The sequence below is a fragment of the Lissotriton helveticus genome, chromosome 7 (assembly GCF_964261635.1).
Source record: "Lissotriton helveticus chromosome 7, aLisHel1.1, whole genome shotgun sequence".
NCBI lineage: Eukaryota > Metazoa > Chordata > Amphibia > Caudata > Salamandridae > Lissotriton > Lissotriton helveticus.
Genome location: NC_136068.1, coordinates 1435174327 through 1435193696, shown reverse-complemented (window position 1 = coordinate 1435193696; position 19370 = coordinate 1435174327). Strand labels below are relative to the sequence as shown.

The 19370-nt window shown below is 42.9% G+C and overlaps 1 protein-coding gene across 2 annotated transcripts in view; it reads right to left on the bottom strand.

Moving 5' to 3' along the window:
* The window catches only part of LOC144767454 (cytosolic phospholipase A2 gamma-like), an 892628-nt gene that overhangs the window by 556094 nt on the left and 317164 nt on the right, over window positions 1–19370 (bottom strand). For both annotated transcript variants that reach the window (XM_078650877.1, XM_078650878.1), the window contains one exon: window positions 1404–1521. In XM_078650877.1, the coding sequence (XP_078507003.1) occupies window positions 1404–1521 (118 nt within the window). The remainder of the gene's footprint in view (window positions 1–1403; window positions 1522–19370) is intronic.

Here is a 19370-nt window from a genome sequence, read left to right as displayed (position 1 = left end):
GTCCTGAAAGAACTGCGAGTTCTTAGTGACGTCTTATGTCCACCCTTACGTCAAACTCAACACCTTCCAGGTATAAATATACCAGCATCTGCCCTAGCAAAACACACGGTGGTTTGGAGCAGATCGACTATCTACTTGCCCGACGCCCTTCTGTAGCAAGTGCCGAAGGAAGCCTACCCTCCCGCTGACACACTGAGAGAGACGCTGTCTTTTCTCCTGCCGAGAAATCCAGCTCCAGTGTTTCCCTGTCACCCTTGCGGGTTGCTGGGAGATCGAGTCCTGAGAGAGAAATACAAGACCTCCTTCATTCTATAACCATGGTACGGAGCTGATTAGACCCTTAGAGAATTCTTGATTCAGATTCTTGGCAGAAAACTATCTTAACTCTAACTACATCTCACTTACTCCTTCACATGTAATAGGCTTAGGTTAGGTACACCGGGGTAGGCGTATCTTAGAAGCACCAGTTGAGTACTGTTAGTCATTATTTTATCATTGTATGTATTTTAACCATTTTAAACACCGTATGGCTTACAAACCATACCATGCTTTTACAGTAATACTTTGTAATACTCTTTTTACTGTACGCACTTTACTTTACAAAAAGTATTGCGATTGTAGCAATTCACTTCTCTTGCATGAGAAAGAAGATTTTTCAATAAATAACCTCTTTTATTGAAAACGCCTGTCTCTCTGTTTCTCTGCACTTCTGGTGAAACTAAGCATGCACGATTGACTGAAGTAAAATAGCTATCTATTGTTTCCGCAACTCTGGAGGTATACTCCTTATTCTGGAGGGAGCAAAGTTGTCATGTTTATGCGGTTGTCAGAAACTAATCCCTTCTTGTGTACTCGAGAAAGTTTCTAGTGACCTCTGAGCTAGCTGGCATTCATAATTAAGTCTAACATATTCAATAGAGACCCAATGCGACCTCAGTCCTACGTCTAAACTATCGTTTGTGTTATTCCATTGCGCAGAGCCTATTGGGAATATAGGAACTACACTACAAAGGTACATATTCTATAATGCCTCTCATCTTGGAAGTGGTATACCCTTAAATGGGATAACTGCTGGAGGAGCTCCCACTGAGTTCATTCATTTTTGGAATTTGGAAAATGGGAGCACAGTGCAAATATCTCCAGCTTCCTTTATGAAGACAGAATGGGTAATAGAGCACACACATTGGTGTGGGCATAGACATAAACAAACTAATCTCGATGCCCAGAATTCAAAATGCATTGAGAAATAAGCAAATCGTTTGCAGAGGTTTTCTCCAATACAGATAGTATATTCTAAATACTGTACAGCAAGAGAGTCGGGACACTGGAATAACAGTGGTATACAAACCATTGCAGTGTCAATCCTTAGGCTCACATTGATTACATATTTTTCTGTTACTTGCCTGGGTTTGTAAAATTTGTTTTTTCAATGATATCCTTGTCAACTGCAGAACAGATACCATATGGCACAGATCCATTTTGAAGAAATGGTTTCCAACTGGACATGTTGTGCTTATTATACTAAAAAAAACAGAAAGATGTGTTTTTAACCTTCAAAAAAGTATATAATTAAATTAATGTGTTGAAAAAAGGTTCAAAGGGAAACAGAAACATACATCAATTCATTTATGAGCAGGAATAGGGTCACAAATAATTTTGTTACATTTGCTGCCAAATATTTTTTACATTCATGTACATAATCAGCCACCCACAGAGACTCTTAGCAATGCATAGAATATGACTCCAGGCCTGAAGCCAATTCTAGCAACCCATGGCTATTAGTTAATAATATCGCATAGCTAGTTTTCTCAACTTCAAAAGCTAAAGTACCTTTTTTATACATTTTGTTTAGCATTTTAACATAACACAACATACAGAGCTCCTTACAAGCAACTGCTGGAGTTAAGGCAGAACTCCTCAACAGTTAAATTTCAGAGTCGATGGAATCCAGGGCTCCTGATCCATCATCATCTCATGGATTGACAAATACTTGTTTTGCTCTGTTGCAGGATGTGTGGCATAACCTTGCATTCTTATTGGACGGCAGCAGGTCTGTGGAGTGGCCTCACTTTCTCCTGCCTATCTTCCACCCCCAAGAGTATCCATTCCCAGCCTGATCCTGTGCCTCATTCTCCAGGGGGACCATCAGCCTTTCAAGTTCATCCAGGACCATGTTTCACCCAGCAACTGAAAAATGTGTGTCTTGTCCCCCTCAATCACCCTGAATCTCACAGGGAACAACAATAGAGCATACATCAAGCCAATAAGGCGCAATTGTTGTTTAACTGCACGTAAGAGCTGCACCTACTTTGTAACTAAGTGGTGTAATAAGGATACACGTAAATGTGGTTGCATTTACCCAAAAATGCGAGAAAGCTGCAGGAGGAGTTCACAATCTTTGTAATTGAGAAGATGAGCAACAATGAAACAAGGTGCTATTCCTGGAAGAGAAGACTGACCTAGAACCCAGTTGGCCGGCTACATTGAAAAGAATTTGGGAATTTTACTGGCAAGGACTAAGGACTGAGAATGTCTTCTGCAGTCTTCAGCAATAAACTTGAGATCTCTTAACTTGGATTTAAGGGTTTTAATTGTGTTTGCACCTCCTTCAATGTTGGGTCATGGAGGTCAGCACAGATTCCTTACTGTCCACATACGCTGTGAGCTTCTATGATCCCCCTAAGCAAATTGACTAAGTCAATCTTTGTTGCTAGGGTACATTTAGTGTCTGGGATCACTTGCAAAATCATATACAATTTCCCTGTATATTTTTCAAATGTATACGCCACTTGCCAAAGGGGTTGGCTACTGTGAGTGCTGATGACGGTGACTCCATCATGCCCTTGAGAGGGGATGCTTAGTGGCCTTGGGCTTGAAATCATCCAGAACAGGTCGCTTCACAAAAGAAGAAAACTTGGGGGCATGGTATTTACCTGGAACTAACTCCATATTCATTGAAGAATGTCTCTACAGCCTCGACAGGAAACCCCAGAGTCCAGAGCATCAGTGCATTCATACCCAGCTCTCTAGGCTGCAAAAGGAGTGTTATTTGATTGGGACTCCTCACAATAATTGAAATTTCAAGTAGCAAAGGACGACAATTTGGCAACTGTGGTCAAAATCAGCCCAGTTGCCACTGGTAAAGGGCTAAGACTAAATACACAAACATACATTTTTGCCCCAGGTAGGGCTACAGTTCCAGGATAGTCAAGTTGCGCGGTGTATCCACTGTAGCTGGGGCACCTCCACAGACCTAGGACAACCTCAAGAAGGGCCAGGCAGGTAGTCAGGGATAGATATCATGCAAGAGGCCCACCATGAAGTAAACCCCCAAAAGAGGAGGGAATATTGCAGTCTTGAGGCACTGAGCAGGACCAGGTGCACAAAGATATGGCCAGAACAAACAAGTATTTGGCACCTGCGCAATCGGTGGCCGTAGAGTCCCACAATGTCACTAAAGCACCCCAGGGGCAAGAGGCCTCCTAATTGTGCACAGCAGTGACCCATCACGGCAAAATGGGATCAGTAAAATACTCAGGCGGCCAATGTGCCTCTAGGATCTATTAAGGACAGCTGTGCAGGTTGGGGATACCGCACTCCCTTATTTGCGGCCTTTTAACCTCCTTCTTTTGTCTGGGTCCACTTATTCCAACATAATTTCAACTTTGCCCCCGAGGTGCAGGAACCAGCAGATGCCCATTGCCGGCTCCACAGCAGATCCTAGTATGCCCTCCAACCTCATCTGGAGCTCTGCAGCCACAAAAGTCCAGTTGGGGCAGCCAGCCACAAATCCAACACTGCTAGGCCTCACCAATCATACAGGGTCCACAGCCGGCTGTGAATAGCCACCAGCAGTCCCTTAGGTTACAATGCCACACCAGGGAGCACAGATGATTGACTGCAGCATTCCATTGCCATCCTGCACTCAGGATAAAAGAAAGATTAAGCAGGCCTCACATTGAGCTTAAAGAAGTGTTTACAGTATGGTTTCCATTGTAACAATGCCCCATAATGTTCAACGGGTGTCCAAAAGGCCATATTCCACTTTAACAGGAGCAGTTAGTAAGCCCCACGGAGATCTAATTTGGTGAAATATTTGACACCATGGACCGACTCAGGAATGTCACTGATTAGAGGAAGTGTGTAACAGTCCTTTATGGTGACCTCATTAAACCCAGAATAGTCACTAGGAGCTCTTAGCTGCTTTACTTTTTTGAGGGAAGAAAAGAGGAGCTCCATTAGGCAAAGACAGGAAAATATGATGTTTACAAAGATTTATGTATGAGATTCTGGCTCTGGAGTTGGATGGTGTGGCCCTACTAGAAGAAAGTCCATGTCCCTAGGAGGAGGAAGTGACACAAAGGTAGGCTTTTGAAAACATCACAGAATTCTTGGTATATCCGAGGGTGGACAAGGTTTGTACAATAGTTTAGTGGGACTGATCTTCAGAAAGTACTTGCAGAACTAAAGCCCAATAGCTTCTGTCAGAACAATAATTGTTGCTACAGAACTGAAAGAACTGAAAGGAAAGAGACACAATCTTAGATTACCTGCTGATGTATGGATTGTGTCACTCCAGTCAAGGTATCCCAGGCACAATGGCATAATTCGGTGATATGATCAGATCAAAGGCAATCATCTCCTTATGATCACCTAGCGACACTAAGAGACAAACAGTTATAGAGGTCACAAGCTTTGATTTATCCTGTAGATGGAGACCTATTGATGGTTTGTACATGATCTGGTGAAAACTGCATCATGACAGGAATTTGTAGTTTCACCCAAATATATTCCAGAGGCATCCAAATCTAACAGAGCTGGACAGCGATGAACTTGATAGGATGGATTTGCAGAATTAAATTTGACTTGAACAAGTCTGAAGGCGACCCATGGGAGGAACTGAAAACCCCACGGGAAGCAGAATCTTCCACCCCTTTATCCCTTATAAAGGATTAGATCTGGTGTTTGCTTGATGTCTAAAAGGTCATACAGGACAGTCTTGCAGCAGATAACTTGGGCTTGCGCAATTGAGACACAGCCTATATATTATCAATTATTTTCAATGAGGGACAATGGGCCTCTAGAGGACCCAACCTACATTGGTTCATCTGGTGAAGGATCAGTAGACAAAGTTGGAGACTCAGTCCATTGTAAGACTCAAGGAGAAGTAGAAGAAGAGAACCTCTGATATATCCACCTTCCCATTCTCCCCTCCTTAAGTCTGTGTTATATCAGGAGAATTTGATCTAGGAGTTCAGAAAATGGAGAGGCCTGCAGAAATCCTGCCACTTCATCCTTTAACTCCTCCCTTAACCCTCTTCGAAATAAGGTCATTGTGATGTGTTCCACCCAAGTAGTTTTAACAGTCATCTCAGGAAACTGAGCACAATAGGATATTATGTTGGAATTTCTATTGGTCATTTTACCAGTAGCGGCTGCTACCAAACACAGGTGGTGGGGCTTGGAGGGGGGTCGGAGGGAGGGGGTGGGAAATACAAATTTTAAAAAACACTTACCGCCGGCCGACTCTTCTTCTTCCTCTATCCTCTGTTCTCCTTCCGCAGGAAACACACAGCCTTGCAGAATTCTCTGATCAATCACAATGCTGCCTTAGCAGTGACGAGATTGGTCTGAGTGCTTTGGCTCGGCACTCATACAGTTGCTGGTATGCTGTGCATGTTCTCCAAGCATGCAGAGTGTGCATGAAGCTTTGGCCGCCCGAGGCGGCTTGCCAAAACCATCATGCACACTTTAGGTGCAGCCACCACTCCTCCCCCTGTGAAGCGGGGAGCCCAACCCGGCCGCCATGGCTTCAGCTGCAAGCTGAATACAGAAAATAAAATGATAATAACGATCGATATTATCATTTTTTAAACTCATTTGTTTTTGTATTCAAAGCTGAATAGAGAAAACAAAATGATAATAACGATTGTTATTATCATTTTTTTTTAATTCAGCTTACAGTTCCAGTAGTGGGGCAAAGCTCCTTTGCCTTAAAGGAGGAACCGCCTCTAAATTTTATGCAAGGCATTTTGGCAGAAGATTCACAATCTGGTCTCTCAAACATCTTGTAGAGATTCTCCCAAAAATGGAATTATTGCGCAGGCAAGGGTCTTTGGCCATGACCAAATAAACTGCCCAGGCCAGGGATGCATTGTTTAGAGAACCAATTGGATACCCCACCTTGGACTTGTCCTAAAGAAAACTGACTTGCCTTAGGAATCCATCCTTTTTGACATTTGACAAAAAGATATGGGCAAAAATAGCAGGACTTCTATGTAACAGGTAGAGATTATCACAGTTTGACGTGGTCCTCTCTGCTGGGTCATGCCCACAGTGGTGGAGTAGTGTGGCTCACTGGTTAGAGGCGGCAGGCCTGAGAGCAGAAGTCAGCCCGGGACCAGGGTTCAATTCCCGACGCGGCAGGGTCGTGGACCTTGGTCAGCGGACTCGATAATTCTCGCTTCGGTGCTTACTCTAATCAGGGGTTCCACTCGGCAACTCTGGGCATTAGCTTGCCTAATCTCCACAACGGCCCCACCAATTCCGGGGATGCCTGGCTCCACTTTGGGGACTCCCAGCAAGGGACCATCCCACAGGGAAAGCCAGGACGGGTTCCCCAGAGTTATACAGCGCCGGGACGCCCCGTTGCTGGGGCAGCTGTGCGCTTTACAAGTATACTACATTTACATTTACATTTACATATTTTGCTTTCATACGTCCTATTTTTCTGAATTCGTTTTTGTTGTCCTTTTGTTACCATGGCTAAGCAATTTTATTTTTTTATTTTTTTTATTTTAAAAGTTTTATATACCCTGGCTATCAGAGCGCTTTACATGATCAGGATAGTATAAGGCAAACATGGTATAAAAAGCATAATAACAAAGAAGGAAACAACATAAAGTACAAAATCAAGGAGGAATGAAACAGGAATTAGAGCAATACAATACAGGTTATATAGGTAGAGTGGAGTACATGAAGAGGGCCATATATTGCGGAGATAAATATGGTATAGTGAAAAGAGATAAGGAGTCGGGCACAGGTTAGGATCCCCAGTAGTAGTTAAGGAGGTGGGTTTTGAGGTCTTTTTTGGAGCTGGCGTAAGAGGGGTTACAGCGCAGGTTTTTCGGCAGGGTATTCCAGATAGGATGAGCATAGCCAGAGAAGGAGCGAGATTGTGTGGTTTTCTTTTTGTGCAGAGGTGGGATTAGGAGGAGGGCGTTAATGCTTCACAGAGGACGAGTGGTACCAGCGATGAGGAGTTTCTTGGATAGGTAGTGAGGAGTGATTTGGTGGAGGGCTTTATAAGTAATGCAGGCCGTTTTGTAAGTTGATCTCCCTTTGATAGGGAGCCATTTAAGAGATTTGAGAACTGAGGAGATATGCTCAAAGCGTTTGCAGTCTGTGATGAGCCTGGCTGCAAGGTTGAGCACAGCTTTAATTGGAGCAAGGTAGACCTTGGGGATTCCATTGATTTGATTTCAGTTTTATTTGGGTTTAGTTTGAGATGATTTGACTGGAACCAGGATTTAATCTTGTGAAGGGAGTTGTTCAGGTGTAAGATGTCAGCGTGAGTTTTAATGTTGTAATAGATTTGGGTGTCATCAGCGTATAGGTGGTAGTTGATGCCTGCTTGTTTAAGAATGAGAGTTTGGGGTTCCATAAAGATGTTACAGAGGGAAGGGGAGAGAATAGTACCTTGGGGGACTCTAAGGGAGACAGGAGAGGGGTTAGAGAGACAAGTTTGAATTTTTATTTGCTGAGTTCGATGTTGAAGGTAAGAGGTGAACCATTTGAGGGCGGTGTCGTTAAGGCCGAAACGGGTACTAAGAACATTGAGTAAGGCTGAATGGCTGACTGTATCGAACGCTGCGGAGAGATCAAGAAGGATAAGAAGGCAGGTCTCGCCGTTATCAAGTGATTGATGGATGTCGTCAATGACATTGAGCATTGCTGTTTCGGTGCTGCAGCCTTTCCTGAAGCCAGACTGAAGGGGGTCGAGTAGGTTGAAGTTTTCGATGTGTTTGTCAAGTTGTAGTAGGACACATTTTTCAAGGACCTTTGAGAGAAGGGGGAGGTTGGTGATAGGGCAGAGATTGTTTAGGTCATTTGGGTCAGCATTAGGATTTTTAATTATGGGCGAGATTTGTCCAAGTTGAAGGGAGGTGGGGACACAGCCTGTGGAGAGAGAGGTGTTGATAATTTTTGTACAGAATGGGGGGTGATGATGTGTTTAAGGGTGGGGATAAGATTGGAGGGTACAGGGTCTTTTGTGTGGGAGAAATATTTAAGATTGCCAATTATTTTGAGGACGTCTAGCTCTGTGACGGGGTGGAAGTTGAGCAAGGATGCATTGTTCTTTAGTTGTGAGTTAGGGGAGTTGGTAGCTGGTTAAGTGGTAGGAGGGAGACCAGTGGAGTGGTTGGGGGGTATAGAGAAGTGGGAGGGTGAGAGGGGTCGTAAGGGAGTGGGTTGGAGGGTGGTTGTGTGGGAAGGAAGGACTGATCAATTTTGGCAATTTTTTCCGAGAAGAAATGGGCAATTTCGTCGCATCTGGCTGAGGAGGCTATCATATTAGGAGGTGCTGGGGAAGTTTGATTACGAATTATATTGAAGAGTTTCCTGGGTCTGTTTTTGGCACGATCTAGTTGAGTGCAGAAGAAGGATGCCTTTTGCTTGGAGATGTGCTTTTGTACGTGGATCTAGCACATCTAAGTTGAGCAAGATGGGAGGGAGAGGGCTGGTGTCTCCAGGTTCTTTCCGCTAGTCTGAGTGCCCGTCTTTTATTATTTAACTCAGTATTAAACCAAGAGTTTGAAGGGGTGTTTCTTTGGTTTTTGAGTTTAGGCGGGGCCAGTTCGTCAAAAATACCAGTGACAGTATTATTGAAGAGTTCAGTGAGCTCATTTGCATTTTCTGAGTCGGGAATGAGAAGGAGTTGAGCTTGGAGTTAAGATTGGAGAGCCTCTGGGGGGATACCTTTTAGGTTCCTTGTTAATTTCTTAGGTCTGTTAACTTTAGCGGCGGGGAGGATGGCCAAGGTATCTAAGGTGAACAGTATAAGGTGATGGTCAGACCAGTCAATGGGGATGACATTGGTCACGGATGTCAGATCTTCATTAGACAGAATGACGTCAAGTATGGAACCTTTGGAGTGTGTTGGGGATAAGCAAAGTTGTTTGAGTTCACTGATCTCAAGGAGAGTAGTGAGGAGGGAGATAGTCGGGTCATTGGTATTGTTCCAATGGAGGTTAAGATCCCCAAGAAAGATATTTTTTGAGTTGGATAATGCAGATTTCGTCAGGAGCTCAGATAAGACCTCAATGAAGGGCTGTGGTGGACCTGGGGGGGGGATAGATATTGTGTAGGTGAATTGGGAGGGAGTTTTGAGTTGATAGTTCCGCTTCCAGGTATTCGCAGGAGGAGTAGCCTGGGTTAGTGACAAGAAAAAATCACTTTTGAAGATAATGGTGAGACCACCCCCCACTCTGATTGGCCTGTCTTTTCTAAGAATAGAGTAACCAGGAGGTGAGAGTCGGTCGAGTATGCTTGCCGAGTGGTCATTTAGCCAGGTTTCTGTGAGGAATGCGATATCAATGGATTCACTCAGGATTGTTTCCGAAATTTCCGTGGCATGTAAAACAGCGGATCGGCAGTTGACGAGCATGCAGTTCAGTGGTGTGGGGTTGTATGTGGAGGGTGGGCATGAGGGGATCAACATGAGTTGGGGCGGTGGTCTGGGGGAAGTGGGCGAGGAAGGGGTTCTATTTGTACCTATAATAACAAGGATGGGGGTGTGGGGGAGTGGAGGGTTTGTGGTTGGTACATTAGGAAGGTAGGAGTTGCATAGGTCGGCATGGTCAGACGGGGAGAGATGGTTAGAGGTGCGGCGAGGTCTGTGTGTATCGCAGCGGAGAGGGAGTGATCTCCAACAGTTGTGTGCGGTGTAAGGGATTTTTGAGGGAGAGTGGGAGGCGATAGGGCTGGGAGTTTTCAGGGGTTCAGTAGTCAAATTAGATCAGTCAAGTTTGGTGTTGTGTTGGTTCGGAGGCATACGGGTCCGGTAAGGGAAAGCAGGGGCGTAGGAGAAAATAGGAATATGGCCTGGGGAAAGGAGGTGGACTTGAATGGTTGCGGAAGGTGGCAGGTTGTGTTGGTGGTGAGATTGGGTGGTAGGTGAGGAGTGAGGGGTGACGGAGCTGTTAAGTGTCAGTGGAGGGGTTAGGTTGTTTGGGGGGCTTAGTGTTTCCAGTGAAGCGGGTGATTGAGGGGAGAGGGCGGTGGAGTACGTGAGTGCTTGGGCCAGGGGAGGTCATTTGGGGGTCAAAGAGAGGTGGGGTCATGGGAGGGGAGTGGTAAGTGGGTGATTGGGAGTGGAGGCCATCATTACTCAAGGAGGAGTCCAAAGAGAGGGAGTTCATGGGGTTAGGCGAGAGAGGAGATAAGAGGGGGATGTGAGATATGTGATTGGGGATGGGGGATGTTATTAGCAGTAGAGATGTCCAAGGAGGGAGATAGTGAAGTCCATTGTTGTACGACGGTGTTAGTTGGGTGGTTAAGAGTGGAGGTGAAACAGGGGGGAGGTGTGAGGGGTGCTATTCATTTGGGGAGGTGGAGTGTTAGGTGCCGAGTGGTCGAGGAGGAGGGACATAGTGCTGAAGTGGAGTTCAAAGATGGAAAGATGGGATGCCATGGCTTCTAGGAGGATGTTACCTGTTTTGAGAATGGAGATATTAACATCACCATGAAAGGCTGGGGAGGGAGTGGTGGATATTTTGGATCCATATGGTATTTTGGTTATTTTAGAGATTGGGAGGTGTTGAAGGAAGATGCTCTTCCATTTGGAGGGGCGTAAGGAGTTCAATATGTAGTTGGTGATAATGGGGGAGGTGAGGCTGATGTAGTTGTCAACAATGAGTGTTTCCGGGTTACGGATAAGGAGTTTATGTTTGATGTTTTTTCAAGCATGTTTGGAGAGACTGGGGGGGGGGTAAAGAATGATCCAGGAGTTTGGGCCATGTTTGGCGAGAGTAGGGTCCAGGGATTGATGAACGGTGCTGTGAGGAGGCATGTTGGGAGAACGAGGGAGGAGGACAGAGTGAAGACAGTTAAGTTAAGGAGATGAGGGAAGAGGGGGAGAGGGGGATTGGAAATCCAAAGAGTGGGGGGGTAGCTGGGAGAGTAAAGGTAGAGCGGGATCAGGAAGTAGGGTAAGCAAGCAAGGAATTAGAAACCAAAAACTGGGGGGAGGAAGGGGGGGGTGGTGGGAGAGAAAAAATAGGGGCAGGAACAGGAAGTGGTGTCAGCAGGCGAGGTGTTAAAGAAATCAGGTGCAAATTAGAGAGAAAAACAGATTACATCGCTAAAAATGGAGCAAATAACATAATTAAAATAACATGCTAAACATGCTAATATTAATAGTGGCAAAATATAGGGAGGTAGATTAAACAAATGAGGAAAATTTAAATCAGAGGTAGATTGGACCGCAATAACAGGTTAACATCGGTAATATGGAGTAAATTAAATAGGTGAAACGATAACTATGATGATTAAAAATAGGGGCACGATAAGACGGTGGAGTAAACAAAGGAGGAATAAAAGTCAGGTGCAGATTAGATAATAAAACAGGTTAACATCGCTAGCATGGAGCAAATTAAATAGGTAAATAAGTAAATAAACATGTAGTGGAGTCATTCAAAGATGGGTGCCTCCTTTGAAAAAGAGCCATTATAGAGAATAATGCAGTCCTATGTCTATCACTATGGACAGTGAATAGCCTGGTGTAGTCTTGTTTCCCTTTCTCTTGTTCTTTTGATGTTTTTTAGTCCTCTTTCTGTTGTTTTGCCTAAGTTCCCCAAGGGTTGTTGTTAGTCCCTGGACAAGAGTGACCCATGGCCGTCGTAGGACCCCTCGCCCTTGTAGATTAAGTGGTCGGCCATTTTGTTAGCATATGATCCAAGGATAATGCCAGCCAAGCTAGTGCACCGTGATAAATAAAGATACAAGTTATAATACAAATAGAGTAGTTGAAAAAGTACCGTTAAAGGTTCTTGGAAAAGTCCTATGTCTCTTTCTGAATAAATCGTTGCCTGGTTAGTCCATTCTCCCTGTGTATAGCTATTGCTTCCATTTTGAGAAGTGAGTCGAGGCAGCTGGTAATATTCACCCAACCTACGTGAATGCAATCCCAAAATGGGTTCCCAGCATTTGCAAACCGGACTGTGGCAAGTCAACAATTCCAACAAAGTCATGTAGACCTCGGTGTGCTCCTCTTAATGTGCCCCGGTGATTGTAGTATACCGCATGGCTTGTGTGCACAAAGTGAGAGCCGTGCAAGTCGTAGATTGTGATTCTAAATCATAGCAAGTATAGGGCCAGCCTGAGATTAGGGATCACGCATGAGCACTGTGTACAATCACAGCCTGCAGATGAACGAAGTAGAATGTTCACTGCCTGCAGTCCTTTCTGCATTCACAACGGGCGCATTGACCCACCTGACTATCATGTCCCGCTGTACCACCAGGAGATCGGATGTTCGTCTTATCTCTCCTGAACGTGAGTTTGCCTCTGCCTCTACCACGGTCCTTTTGTGCAGTTGCTCCGGATCATTAGCGGTGGTGGCGGGGCCAGCTCCAAACTTGCACAATGCCCAAATTCTAGCATGCCGGTCCCGAGCACGTCCGCGAGACGGGTGGCTCCGCACCGTCTCGATCCCTGAAGATCTGTGTGCGAGTCCTTGCCAGTTGTGAGCCCTCTTCTGATGCGTGAAGCCTCAGCGACCCGGGAGGCGGTCATGCTCCCTGTCACGGTCTTGAGGGAGGGGGATTGCGATATGGAGCTTGCAGGGAGAGAGCGCCCAGTGCCCAGTGCCAATGGTAAACTGCTTGTGTTCCCTCCCTAAAACATGGTTAAATTGGGTTACACCTGATTGGCATATTTAAATTACTTCCATAGTAAATTGGTATACCATACACTCAGGGTTGGTAGATAAAATTATACTAGATACTGTAACACTTAAAGTACCCCTTAACACATGCCTCATGCCTGCCAGTATAGTTTGTTAGTAGTTTTACACTGCCTATTTGACTTGGCAAGATAAACCCTAAGGTTAACACCAGAACCTGGACTTCTATGGGAATTCACAAGGCCATATTATCAAGCCCATTATCGTCGCTTTAGCGGCAGTTTCCTGCCGATAAAAGCAGCGATAATGTATCGGCCTTTCTTGATAATATAGCCCCAAGTGTCTACAATTGGTGCTTTTTTCTTTTAGGCACTAGAGTTCACTTTAAATTTAAAAAATTCAGAACTCAGATTCTAATGATTGGAGTTGTGTCAATTTGGTGTCAAATAATTTATTAAAATGTACTCTATTTTTCTAAATTAGTTTGGGACTTTTCTTGTATGTTTTCATTTATAAATGCTTGTGTGCTGCATAAATACTTTACACATTGCCTCTAAGTTAAGCCTGACTGCTTTTGTGCCAAGCTCTCACACCATACCTTGGCAAACTTAAGGATTTTCACTGTTACTTCAGCAGTAGTAAACTCTGATGCCAGCCAAGGGTCCAGGACCTGGGCAGTCATATCTAAGGGATCCAGGACTCACCCAAGAAGAGGCCATCAGGGTTCAGGCAGGTCCGTGTGCAGGTACAGACAGGTCCATAGCAGCAGGTCAGCTGGTTGGGTGCACGGCGGCTCTGAAGTTAGTTGTGTCTCTGAGGTCAACCAACGGACCTTAGGAGTCACTCTAAGTAGCCTTGGATAAAAGCAAGCAGATTCAGTCTAACTTCTCAGACAGCAAGGTCACCTTTCAAGCAGCAGTACAGTGCTCTGGTAGCATGTCAGCCCTTTTTCTGTAACTTCCACAGGTCCAGAAGTGTTCTTTTGAGTGATTCTGGAAGTCCAATATTTATACCTGGTGCCATATGTGTGTGTGTCAGGGGGTCCCTGTCCTGCCTCCACATCTGGTTCAGGTAAGTTCTTCTCCTGTCAAGTCTCCAAACTGTCTAGGTGAGGTACAAAAGTTGGGCCCCTGGTGTCATTTACATTTTAGTGTACAGCAAGCAACATTTTTATTTTGACTGGTCGAAATGGCAGTTTAAAATTGCACTACAGGCTGCAGTGCCAGGCCTGAGAAGTTAAAAAGTTGACCTGAGTGGGTGGTACAAGGAGGCCTTCAAGCCCACGAATAGCATTTAATTTTAGAGGCCCTAGTTATATGTAGTACCATCTACTAGGGAGTTACAAGTAAATAAAATGTGCCAGTTAGCTGTGGGCCAATTTACAATGTTTCAAAGAGAGAGCACAAGCACTTTGCCACTGGTGGCGAGAAACTACATGGGTGAGAAGGCAATGCTGCAGGCGTGGGGAAAAGCATTTTTGTAGAGTTTTTAAACAAAAAGAAAAAGGTAGCATCTGAAAAAGTTAGCAGTTCATGGGAAATGTAAGGCATCCCTGCTACAAGGGCAGGATGAACACAAGAAGAGAAAGGTAAGCCTACACAACTAATGAATTGGAAGCAAGCAAATGAGAGTGACAACCTTAGGTGAGAGTGAGGCTCTCTCATTTAAAAGTAGATTACTGGTCTAGGATATATTCCACAGTGTCTTGATTTATAGACCTTCCGGCCCCAAGGTAAAGTTTGCAAGAGCACTCAGTAATCTTGTGGAGTGAAGTATCCATTACCGGAATTTAACTGTTTTAGGGAATGTTAACTTTCAGCTAGAGGACGTGAAGAATAATGAGACAGCGTCGCTATTAGAAACATTTAATTGTTTTAATATGAACCAATTGGTAAAGACGTCTATACATGAGGCAGGCAGGCCACATTCTAGATGGTGTATTTTGATTTTTTTCTAAGCTTAAAATGGGGATAGTGCTTCAAATTAGTTTGTCGGGTCATAATGTAATTCGTTTTAGATTAAAACTATTAAACCCTAAGTCAATAGGAAACTCAGCCAAGTTGGTAAGAAAGTGTCACGCCTGGAATGAACTCATTCACTAAGTCCTGGAAGAACACCTAGAAATGTCAAGGCCATTGTTCCCAGGCAATTCAAATAAAGCAGCGCCATTGCATTATAAGTGGCTGCATGACACTGTTACCGAACTCCGGCCAGAGAAAAAGTTAAAATATACAGAAACAGTCCCTCCACACCATGGTTTTCTCATAACTTAACAGAGATGAAACAACACAAGAATCAGGTAAGAAAAAAAATGTAGATCCCTGTATAGGGAAGTGGAAAAAAAATTAAATGCTGAAGTTTAATCCATGATTACGAAAAATCATTACTAAGGAGAACACTTAATACTACACAGAGCATATTGAGCAGGCTGCCAATTCCTTAAAAGAGCTCTTAAAAACTGTCCATACACACATAAGCTCTAATACTCTGACTGGCTCCCCCCCGTCAGGAACTCTGTGAAAAAACGTGTAATCTACTTTAAAGATAAAGTAGAAGCAGTTAACAGTGAATTTGACCTCCTCAGACCTTCGGAAGCAAAAAGGACCGACTATTCTATTCAAAGACCAGAGAATGTTGATCTCTGCAGCTATGCCCCCTCACAGTCAATCAAGCAGTAGTGGCCATTACAGGTAGGAGCGGTGGAGAGTTGACAGATGACGACGAGGGAAAATAAAATAAAAAATGTAAAAAAGACTTTCCTGTCGCCAAATCGGTGATGCAGCGAGCTCAAGGTAAGTGGTTTTCTTTATTTTCATTTTATTTTCCCTCGTCATCTGTATACTCCCTCCTCACCCCGCCCCACTGCTCTTACCTGCATGGGCCGCTCCTGCAATCAAGTGGCAGAGCTTATCATGCAAACACAGTCTCATGCCCCTTCAGATCCTGTTCCTCCCAAGGTGATGCATGATGTGGCTCATAGGATACCTTAGGTTGCCCGAATGCTTTTTTAAAATATCATTAAAGAAGACTATTTTCCTGGTGAAAGGGAAAAAAGCCTTGAACCTGCCCCTACTGAAAAAGCCTCTCCTCTGTCCTCCAATAGAGAGCAATTACCGACCTATGGGGCATATCATCAACAAATAGCGATATTTATCGCTAAATGGGCTTAGCAATATTTTTTTATCGCTGCGCATCGCCGGATTTCATCGCAGAGATAACACACTATTAGCAACGTTTATCTCTAAAGCAATAAAATATCTGGAGATAGCGGCGAAATGCGTGAATATCGCGGGGAGTCCAGCAATATTCAGGCATTAACGCCAATAGTGTCTTAGCCTGAATATCTACCTCCCATTGGATACCCAGGCTAAGAAGTGGTCTGAGCAGGCGTTAAGTTTTGGAGATATTTGTGCTTAGCGCGAATATTTCCATCGCTACGCCTGCGTTGATAATAGGCTATAGCGATGTTAGCGGCTGCTTTCAGTCACTAACAGGTTGTGTACACCCACTTTGCATGTCCACTAGCGATAAATATCGCTGACATGCAAAGCGGGCCCCAAACCGCTCGCTATCAACTAAAAGCTGTCGCTAACTGATTTTAGCGACAGCTTGCTAAAAGGGGCAAAGAAATTATCGCCACTTTGTGGCCGGAAACGACTGCAAAAGCGGCAATAATATCATTTCGCCTGCCTTGGTAGTATGCCCCGCTATCTCTTCTACCTTTCCCTGCTAAGGTACTATAGAAACCACTCAATAAAATGCTGTCAGAATCCTTGGAGAATAACATAATTTGGTTTCAGGTCTGGCCACAGTACTGAAACTGCCATGGTTGCACTCTCAGAAGAAATAAGGTCCATCATAAATAACAATGGGAGTGCTGCAGTGGTTCTTTTGGATCTTTTTGCAGCCTTTGATACTGTGAGCCATTCAGTCCTTATGGAGCAGCTAACAGAAATTGGGATTACAGGATCTGCCTTTGATCTTCTGGCTTTATTCTTGGAAGATCATGAACAAAGGGTGTCCCTTGGGGAGTTACATTCAAAATCTTTTACTCTGTCTTACAGAGTACCTCAAGGGACATTCCTCAGTCCTACGTTATTTAATATGTATGTGGCCCCTTTGGTCAAACGTATCCATTTTTTTGGTTTTGCCACGATTTCACATGCGGACAATACCCAGATTAGTGTTGATCTCAAGCAATGCTGAAGAAGCTGCACATCAGTTCCACAACTGTATGCAGGCCATTGTAAAGTAGATGGGAAGCAACTGCCTAAAGTTAAATTCCCCAAAAACTTAAGTTCTTCTTTTTGGGAAAGACATGAACTTTTTGAATCTCTCCTGGAGACCTCCATCCCTCTGTCACCCCCCATGTCAGTTTCGAAAGTAAATAATGTAGAGGCCATATTTGATGCCAAGTTGACATTTGTGAAACAAGCTAACAAATAGGAGTCTTTGTTTTTTTCATTATAAAAATGCTAATGAAGGTATTACACTTTATTTCGTCTGACCTGCAAAAATCTTCTTAGTCTTATCTAGGTAAGATTATTGTAATGCCCTACATCTGGGTATTAAACAGAAACAACTAAGCAAGCTTCAGATGCTGCAGAACGCAGCCTGTTGCCTGCTCAATAAAATGATTAAATATTAGTCCTTAAAGGATGCTTTAGTGGAGCGCCATTGGCTTCCGGTCAAGAAAAGAATTGCCTTCAAAGCACTATGCATGTCTTACAAAGCTCTGCAAGGAACCGGACCAGAGTATTTCAAAAGTAAATTCAATTGGTACTTGCCAAAAAGACTGCTACTATCTTCCACATCAAGTTCAGCGATCATTCCCAGAATTTGGAAAGCTACTTGGGGTGGCTGGAATTTTGTCAATACTACCTGCAAACTCTGGAACAAACTTCCCTTGGGACTTGAAAGTCAAGCCAAAGTTTTCTGCTTCTGAAAGCAGCTAAAACCTGGCTGTTCTCAGCGGTAAACAAACATAATATCGACTACAAAATTTCGAATGGACATAATATCGAGTACAAAATATAGGCTGGACAAAATATCGAATGGACAGAATATAGACATCAAAAATATCGTTTTGAAGGTAAGTAATGTAATATCGAATGTTAAAAATATAGAAAGGTAAAATATCGAAGTATATAATATAGGTTATTAAAATTATCAAATTTTTTATAATATTGAAATTTTTATAGTGTTTGTTATGTTATTATATGTGTGAAAAGTGTGTATTTAAGTTATAATTAATTTTAATTGATGACTTGTTTTTTTAATTTTTGCGTAATTTAATTCTGTAGCGGGTTGTGGGTTTATAGGGGAATAGGGTGGGCAGTAATTTAATTATAGTTAAATAAATATGTAAATTTATATATTGGTATTCATTTTTAATTAATTGTTAATTAATTTATATTTGGTAATTAATTAAATTTTAATTGGCAATTAATTTTAATTAATTGATTAATTGCTAATTATATTAATTTTACTAATTTACTTTCTGTAGCGGGTTGTGGGTTTATAGGGTAATTGGGTGGGAAGTAATTTATTTATAATTAATTAAATATGTACACATATTTATTGGTATTTTGTTAGAATTAATTGTAAATTAACTTTTTATGGATAATTAATTAAATTGTAATTGCCAATTAATTTATTTTAATTGATTAATTGCTAATTATGGTAATTTTACTAATTTATTTTCTGTAGCGGGTTGTGAGTTTCTAGGGGAATAGGGTGGGAAGTAATTTATTCATAATTAATTAAATAATTCAATTTATTTAATTGTTTTTAATTTGAATTAATTCTTAATTAATTGATAATTGTTAATTAATTATTTGTTAATTTGTAATTAATTTGAATAGGTAACTAATAGTAAAAACTAATTGTAATTTGTAATTTTAATTGAATAATTATTATAGTATATTAAATTGGTAATTACTTTCAATTTATTTTTTATAGATATTAATGTATACTGTTTTTAAATGATATAAGAAATATTTACTTTCCCTACTGTTGCACTCTCTGGAGTGGGAATAGTAATTTTTACCCCTACGCTATCCAACGCTTTCCCTACTGTTGCACTCACTGGAGTGGGAATAGTAATTTTTACCCTTACGCTATCCAACGCTTTCCCTACTGTTCCACACACTGGAGTGGGAATAGTAATTTTTACCCCTACGCTATCCAACTCTTTCCCTACTGTTGCACTCTTTGGAGTGGGAATAGTAATTTTAACCCTACGCTATCCAACGCTTTTCCTACTGTTGCACCCACTGGAGTGGGAATAGTAATTTTCACCCCAACACTATCCAACGCTTTCCCTACTGTTGCACTCTTTGGAGTGGGAATAGTAATTTTAACCCCTACGCTATCCAACGCTTTCCCTACTGTTGCACTCTTTGGAATGGGAATAGCAATTTTTACCCCTACGCTATCCAACGCTTTCCCTACTGTTGCACTCTTT